This window comes from Mesoplodon bidens (genome assembly GCF_964165515.1).
Source record: "Mesoplodon bidens genome assembly, chromosome: 2".
In the NCBI taxonomy this organism is placed as follows: Eukaryota; Metazoa; Chordata; class Mammalia; order Artiodactyla; family Ziphiidae; genus Mesoplodon; species Mesoplodon bidens.
The window spans coordinates 112,164,086-112,172,842 of NC_138177.1; the positions used below are offsets into that span (position 1 = coordinate 112,164,086).

General features: G+C 39.1%; 1 protein-coding gene across 1 annotated transcript; it reads left to right on the forward strand.

Moving 5' to 3' along the window:
* The first annotated feature begins 102 nt into the window (after window positions 1-102).
* Window positions 103-7,970, forward strand: GNG5 (G protein subunit gamma 5). Its single transcript, XM_081255543.1, has 3 exons — window positions 103-307; window positions 3,916-4,060; window positions 7,759-7,970. The coding sequence occupies exons 1-2, from the start codon at window positions 227-229 to the stop codon at window positions 4,039-4,041; spliced, it is 207 nt and encodes a 68-aa protein (XP_081111669.1). The 5' UTR covers window positions 103-226; the 3' UTR covers window positions 4,042-4,060; window positions 7,759-7,970.
* The last annotated feature ends 787 nt before the right edge of the window (window positions 7,971-8,757 follow it).

Genomic DNA, 8,757 nt, shown 5'->3' on the forward strand with positions numbered 1-8,757 from the left:
GCTCGGGCTCTCGCCCGAGTGAGGAGCTGAAACAGAAGGCGGAGGAGGGCGCGCATGCGCGCCGCGGGTGGAGCCACGGGGCAAAGAACCGGAAACTTAGAGACAAAGTTCCGAGCCCCGCCCCCCGCTCCGCAGACCCGCCGCTCCGCCGTCCCGCCGTCTGGCTCTGCGGACCCACCACCGATCCACCGACGGATTGCCGATCTGCCCAGCTCTCGCGTGCGCCATGTCTGGTTCCTCCAGCGTCGCCGCTATGAAGAAAGTGGTTCAACAACTCCGGCTGGAGGCCGGGCTCAACCGCGTGAAGGTGAGCGGGGGCGGGCGGCTGAGGGGGAGGGGAGGGCGGGGTAGGTGGCGGGGGGGGGATCCGGCAGGCGAGCTGGCGCGGCGGGCGAGGCTCGCGTCCGGCTCTCGCCACCCCTAGGGAGGACGCGCTCTCGGCGTCGGCGGCGGCGATCTCGGCGGCCAGCTTTAGAAAAGTAGAGGCGCGGGTCGGCGCTGTGGTTTGGGGGGCAGGTTAGTGTGCCCTTCCGCCCCAAGACTTTCCAAGGCGAGCTGGCCCTGGCTTGAACAGCGGCTTTCCGCATTCCGGTCCTCCTCCCCGTCTCCCTCCCTCCGTAGTGACTCCTCGGCCGTGCTCGCTAACAGCTGTTCCTCCGCGCGCAGTCCGCACCCTTCCCGGCCCTCTCGACCAGCTCCTCTGTTTTTTGTCACCCGACGGGGTTTTATCCGACTTTTGATTCAGAAGTATTTTGTCTTTGCATTTCAGAACTTGCCCAAATCCACTCCCTTTAGTAGTAGAGTCTTACTTCCAGCTCCTCTCATTCACCGATCACACACTTGAAAACGAATTCTTGCATAACTTTAACTGTAGGTTCAAGAAGCCTGTTTTGGAAACGTTCGCAATGTCTAAGGTTACCACTGGTGCCCTGTACAACCTCGTACAAAGCGTGCATTTCGTATCTGTTTGGCACCGTTTGCTGTGTTGTGACTTTGGGTATATCTACCGGTCCGCGCGTACCCGAAAAAGTAATTAGGGTTGACCAGTGTTATTTATTTTGGCATCTGGTTAGCATTGATCTTGTCCTGGGGTATTTACTTTGGGGAAAAAGCCTTTTGTGTGTGGTGATATGACAGCCTGACGTTCAAGTGCTATTTCGAGTTTCCTGATTTTTTAAATCCTGCGTGGATTGGCTTTTTTCTGGTGCAGGTCATTTTACGTGTGAAACACTTGTAATTAAAAAAGAAACAGAGAAGAGTATAAAGCATGCACTCTGTTGAAAGAAAAAGCCAGTTTCCAAGATGATTTGATTCTGTACTCATTAGGCTAGTTTTTACTTCCCCCTGAAATGTTTTGTGGAGTAAGATGGTCTCCTATTTACCCATTTCCTTAAGTAGAAATGTCAGGGACCTAGTTTACTCAGTTGTGGTCATCTCGGGAGGGAAGGGAAATTGCCATCAGTCTTGGGGTGGGATTCTCCTCTCTTCCTGTCCTTTAAGTGTCGTAAACTCCATTGCTGTTTCGAATCCATTTCTCTAATCTCCAGATTCTTACCTCATCCCAGTGATTTATAGTTAGTCTTGGCTGGATTTAACTTTGAAATCACTATCTTATCATTCAGGCGTGTCTTTATCATAGATTGGAGTGGCCCGGGAAAGAAAAAAATTGGGGGAGGGGAAAAATGCTGGTTGAAAGCAGAAAGTGTTAAGTGGGGGTATTTAGCCCTAATCGCCAAAGAAAATGAGTTGAAGTCCTCAGGCTCAAGTACTCTGAGGGCTTTACCATGAAAACTCTAGCCCCTCCAATAACTCCCCAGCATGATGCCTTCCTCCTATTCTTAGGAGGGTTTTCGTCGGAATCATTAAAGGCACCACAAGTGATTTGGTTTTAGAAATCTCAGTTTGTCTCATGCCAGGGCTGTGTGTAGCAAGGAGAGGAGGCATCACACCTTGGGACTTTAAATGAGCTTTTCATTAGACATGTTGCAAAATGTGGTTAGTTCGATTTCATTTTGTGCTTCTGTTTTACCCATGACTCTATGCTAGATGTTTTTGTAGTGATATTTTACTTTTGAATTACCACAGCTTTACTTTTTAAACCTTTATGTTTGAGTAGTTGATAGAAATTATCACAAATGCTTGACAGACTCTCCCACTGTTGGGTAACCATACACTTAACCCAGGGCACTTTTGAAAGGGGGCGCTGATTATTATGCCAGGATTATAGGGTTTCGGCCTCCTGGATGGTGATTATTACAGCGCCATAGGGGCTAGAAGCTTGTTAGAGTTTTAAGCCTTTGTGTCCATTTTCCCCACTGATTGGAATTCTCACTGATCATTTTCTCACTGATGGTCACTTGGCTGGATCTCTTGTCACTGAGATCTCAATTTAAATGTCACCTTCTCAAAGACACTTTCTCTTAGGTCCTGATCTAAAAAAACCACTCTTTTTTCTGCAGAGCACCTTGTCTCTTTTCATCTGAACTGTTAGCTCCATAACAGCAGGGATCTGGCTGTTCTTACATATTCTCAGTGCCTAAAATTATATTTGGCACATAGAGGTGATGAGAAGTCTGTGAAAGGGAGTTAAGCTGGAGCCTACCTACACTTTAGGCAGATAATTAACACATTCTTTACTGCTGGTTAATGTGAATGAATGAAACCATGTTATACGACAGTGAAAAATTATACCACCATTCCCCCACTGTAGCTACACCTTTTAGGGGAGCAGGGTACCCATTTGTTATAGTACTTGGTACCAGATATTTATAAACTGTTTACTCACACAGTTGCTAAATAAATTTATGGAACTCATTACCCTGGATTGGTATATAAGCCAAACATATAAATTAGATTCCAAGAAGAGTTTAGATTTATCTCATGGTGATGGATCCTTTTATCAGGTTAATGTCTGGGGTACAGCTGTCATGTGCAGAAATTCTTTGTAGAGAGCATTTGTGATGCCCTAAGCTCCCTTTCAAAGGCTAAATATTACCCAGCCAGACTGGACACCTGTTCTCACCCTCCTTAAGGGAAGTTAAAACAATAAAATAAATGATTATCTTCTCCATCTTCTTAAACCTCAATTCAAGAGTTAGGATATTGTATGTATTTGAGGCATCCTTTAGTCATTCATGTTATATATCTGAACTATTCAATTTATTGTTTTGGTGTCCTGTATCACACCTTACCAGAATATATACAAATAGTAGATGTTTAAGTGATACATGATATAATAAAGTTATTTTAACTATGAAGCCACAGAAGTTCCTTAAGTCCTGTTTAAATGGCTTTGCATACATATATGAAAATTATTAAATCACATTTAAGGCATACACAGTTTCTTAAAGGCAGGCTGCTTGGTAAAGTTGTTAAAATAAACTGAAGTTTGCTAATCAGCCTTTCAGTCACATGACACTGAGCAGAAACTGTCACTGTCCAGTTTTGTAACATTAAACAGCTGATGGTACATATACCAAAATAATAAACTGAATGGTTCAGATTTTGAACATGATCTTCACTCAGAGTAGCATTTTCCCATTTCCCATACTGCTTTCAAGACAGAGTGATAGTTTACTAGCATTTAACACTTTTTAACCTATAATATCCTGTGTACTGCTTTTAATAAAAGACAAGATGTTGAGTACCCTCAAGGTTGCACTAGAACAACCTATTTATTAATAAACTAGCAGGATGTGCTATGCTTTACAAATAAACAGAACTGTACTGTTCATACTTATTTACATGCAGTGTTTTAAGTGTAAAAGCTCAGTATATGACTGTTGAGCTTCCATTAGTATATATCTTTTTTGAGTTAAGTGTTTATTGGCAGGTATTTTTGAAGATTTGAGAAAAACTTCATTAAAACATTGTCACCACCTCCCACCCACTTCCCCCACCCTTTGTTATATACAGGTTTCCCAGGCAGCTGCAGACTTGAAACAATTCTGTCTGCAGAATGCTCAACATGACCCCCTGCTGACTGGAGTATCTTCAAGTACAAATCCCTTCAGACCTCAGAAAGTCTGTTCCTTTTTGTAGTAAAATGAATCTTTGCAAGGTAAGTTTCCTTAAATTAAAACAAAGCCCCACACAGTAGGGATAACTAGTCAAGTTTCTTTCTTTGCAGCACTTATAAGTTGAGCAAAATCATCCCATACACTTTGTTTGTTTGTTTGCGGTATGTGGGCCTCTCACTGTCGTGGCCTCTCCCATTGCGGGGCACAGGCTCTGGATGCGCAGGCTCAAAGGCCATGGCTCAGGGGCCCAGCCGCTCTGCGGCATGTGGGATCTTCCCAGACCGGGGCACGAACCCGTGTCCCTCGCATGGGCAGGCGGACTCTCAACCACTGCGCCACCAGGGAAGCCCCCATCCCATACACTTTTGTTTGGCACTTAGAGTTTCCAGCCTTTGTTTTGTGAGGATTGATGAAATTTGCTGATTTAGTAGTCATAAAGACTAGTTGTTTCTATTTTACCGTAGAGGGTTAAGTAGAGGATTTAATAACCATAAAAAGGATATAGGAGTTACTAGAAAATTTCACTGCTGTGACAAGTCATGTTACCTTTTATAGCATTGGCCTAATGGTGTATTCTGGTGTCCCCAAACACTAGTTTAGTTTTATTTTTGTGTATCTAGCAAATATTTAGACATTGGACTACCCTGGCTGGTCCAGTGGTTAAGACTCCGTGCTTCCAACGCAGGGGGCACTAGTTTGATCCCTGGTCTGGAAACTAAGATCCCACATGCTGTGCGGGCAAAAAACAAAAAAGAGGATAAATCAGTAAATAACAGCACATTATTAAAAAAAAATTTAAACATTAAAAAAAATCTGCAGTGTTCATGGTGGTGGCTTTTGAAGTACTATCAACTGATTTGGATTAATGATCTAATAGAACAGCATAGAAAGTAATTGGGAGTTGTGAATGCAAGAGAAACTGAAGAGATAGCCGAATAAGCTGACACGGTGTTGGCGTTTGGAATGGGGAACAACAGGTTTTAATTTTATTGTTGTTAGGTAAAGATAAAATGAGAGAAATGAAGTAAATATGTTCATGGTGGCAGACAGTGGATTGGTTTTCAGAGGATTAAGAAACTAAATTTTGGGCTGGTTTAAAGCATACTTTTATATGTTAACTTGTAACTTACAGAACAAATGTCAGTGTATGCAAAAACATAAGTTAATCCAAAAGAGATGTGACAAGAAAACATGATGTGGATAACTGAAAATGTAATCCAAGGGTACTCCCTTCATAAATCCATAGGACTTTTGTCAGAGCATTTATTCATATTGACCTATGAGAAGCAAACTTAAATAGTGCTTCAGAAAAAAAAAAAGACTGTGTATGGCACACACCATCTACAGACATTCTGACTCCTCCAAGTGCTGCTTCCTAAAATACCATGTTACATAGTTGTGCCCTCCCTAATTAAACTTTGTAGACTTGGGAGTGTCCAGGAAGTTTCTGTAAGTACATGTTTCCAGTAAATACAATGATTGGTTGAATTGGTTAAGATTTTCGAAACACAGGAAAAAAAAAAAAAAACCCGCCTTTGAGTTTAAGGGAAGTAATTCTTTTTAAGAGTCTAGCACCCTTCATATTTAACAGGTTAAAAGTCGTTTGCTCCTGGCAGTATTAATTCTTCATGGCAGTTTTGGGAAATTTCATATTTTTACGGTTCCTCTTATATTCTCTTCACAAAGTGTTTATTTTCATTTCAAATACTGTTAAGCCTGGCTTCTTAATTGCCTGTTAATAGTTTCATTTCATAGGAGTCTGCAGACAAGTGTTTAATGAGTTGCTCAAGGTTAAAATATGGTTGGGATAAGAATCCAGATTTCAAAGTAAAATAATGGCTGTTAATTCTGGCAGTGTAATAAGCCCTTAGCTTTGTGGATATTATGATTTGAAACACTTTTGGCTAGGAAAAGAATATTTGGATGCAAAAGCATTTCTTCTTAAACTTGAAAGTAGGTCTGGGATGTTATGCTGATGTTGGTTGTTCTAGGCACACTGAGTGGCATGGATGCAAAGAGTCTGTATTTAAGTCTTTATACTCATAGCTTTTAAAAAAATATATATATTTATATAATTTTTTTAAAAGCATAGATAATTTAGCAACAGATAGTACAAGGTATTAAAATAGAAGTTACCATGATCCACATACCTAGATATAACCACTGTTAACAGATACTTCCTTTTAAGAGAAAAAACAATCATTGAAAAATAGTGATCATAGTATGCACAGTTTTTTTCTACACTTGAATTTTCTTATTTCATTTAATAGTCTTTGTAAGTTCCCTGGTGGTCTAGAGGTTAGGATTTGGTGCTCTCATTTAATAGTCCTTGTAAATGTGGTTGTACTATAACTTAAATTATACTTCATCGAATATTGAGGTTTCCAAATTTGAGGATACACTGAGGTGAAGATCTTGGTACCCATTGTATACTTTACCCATTTCTTTAAGATAAATTCCCAGAAGTAACAATAAGGAATGACATTTAAAATGTAATAACCTTGAAAACTCCCAAATTAAACTTTGCTATTCCACCTGGAGCTTAAGAGTACTTTTTTGCTGAGCCCTTGCCAGACAGATCTCAAATTCTTTGCTACTTTCTTCTGCTTATCTCATTTTTGTAATTTACACTGATTAACTAAGGCTAAACATTGTTTTTTCCACCACTGATTTTGTTTATGCTTCTTGAACATTTTTGTAATGAAGTAACAAATTTTTAAATAAGTATAAAAAACCAGGTGTCTACTCTCCTGAATTAAATGGTTTATTTACTTTTTTTTTTTTTTTGGTTGCACTGTGTGGCTTGTGGGATCTTAGTTCCCAGATCAGGGATTGAACCCTGGCCCTTGGCAGTGAAAGTGCCACGTCCTAACCACTGGACTGCCAGGGAATTCCCAACTTTCAAGAAATAAAAGATACTTTTCCTACCTTTCCATATAGATGACTTATCCTGAAATTGTAATGCCCCTGTTTTTACTTTTTATATATATTTATTGTTTTATAGTTTTAAAACATAGCTATTATTTTTAAGGAACAACTATTACTGCATTACTTTTGAGATGTGTTAATCCACAGATTGTTTAGTCATTTTAATTGCTGTATAGTATTCTGTCATGTGTGTGAACCTTAGTTTATTTATCCATTGCCTTATTGAGTTGCATTTAGGCTACTTCCAGTCCTCTGCTGTTAAACTATTACTATAGTCAATATCCATGTACACATTTCTCTTTGTATATAGGCTTATGTGGGTAAATAGAAGGGATTGCATCTTGCTCTCCTTGATACTATTGCTCATTTCCTAGAGGTGTTCAGATTTTCCTCAACTTAAGAGATTTTTATATTAACCTTTTTTAACGTTAGGATCCAGAGTGTATTCTGGCAATGATATTGGCAAGTCAAACTTTAAGTCTGTTTATTTCTAAACCCTAAGTTATATATACTTGAGATTGGTTATAAATCATAAGTTATATATACTTGAGAGTGGTTAAGAGAAAGTTACATTTTACACCACAGGCATTTTCTATCCTGTTTCTCACTTTTTTCCCTAGAAACCCTGTGATGTCTGTTTTTTTTTTTTTTCTTTTTTAAACAGGCTTAGTTTAATTGAAAGCATTTTATAAGCTGACACTCAGATGAATGCCTTAAATGTAATGTAAGATGTACTGCTATTCGGAAAGAAAGCTTGTTCTTATGATACTTTACCCTAATTTACTGTTTTTTTTTTGTTTTTTCATTTCAGGTTTTTAAACCACTTTTCATAAACCGGTGAATATTCAAAGGAAAGCTAAATCTGAAGCCTGTACAAAAGCCTGTGTCTATAACATGTGCCATACTATACAAACTTCTACTTTTGTCAGTCTACCTCTCTGAATATTCATGAATTTCTGTTTCACAAGGGTAATTATTTTATATACACTGGTGGCAGCATACAATAAAATACTTAGTATAAAAGTTTTTGGATTAATTACTGGTATTAAATATACTATGTATAATATTAATTTGTTTTGAACATCTAAGAACAAAATGACAATTTTCCCATCATCTTTAAGGGGTTAAAATTTTTAGTGTTTGTTCCAGCAACTCATCTCACATAACTTTAGGCCATACATTTGCAAGACTGTTAGAGAATTAAAGTTAAGTGGCAAATTTGTTCTTTTAAGGTCAGGAGGAGGCTGCTAATAATACTAGTTTCTATTGATGAGGTATTTACAGGGTCAACTTTGTTTTCTAATGAACTACTTTGTGGGGTATTACCATTACACCTAGAAGTTATTTACTTCATAACAGATGGCTCTCCTTACGTAAGGATAGTAAAGACTAGATATATAAGAATTCCATTACAAGATGGAAGAGAAAAATTTGAGAGCCCGAGGTAATTCCTGAGTGGAGCACTACAGTACAATGTAATGAGGTAAAGAAGTACCAAGGAAAGGGGAACCAAAGATTAGCATCAATAATTTGCAACTTCTGCTTTAAGTCCTTGGCAAACCACTTTGTTTTAAAAATGTCTACCCTTCTTGAAAGGCTTAAGGAAATGTTAAAACATCCTAGAAACCTCACCCCCAAATATATGTATTTTCGGGAAACAATTAAAACTATGAAGAACAGTCTGATAGAAAACAGTGGGCTACACAGTATCTACCAAGCACTGTATTTCTCTCCAGCCCACAGGTTCCATGCAAGTACAAACAGGAATGTTAGTTTGAATGCTGATCCCAATTTCAACTATTAACAATTA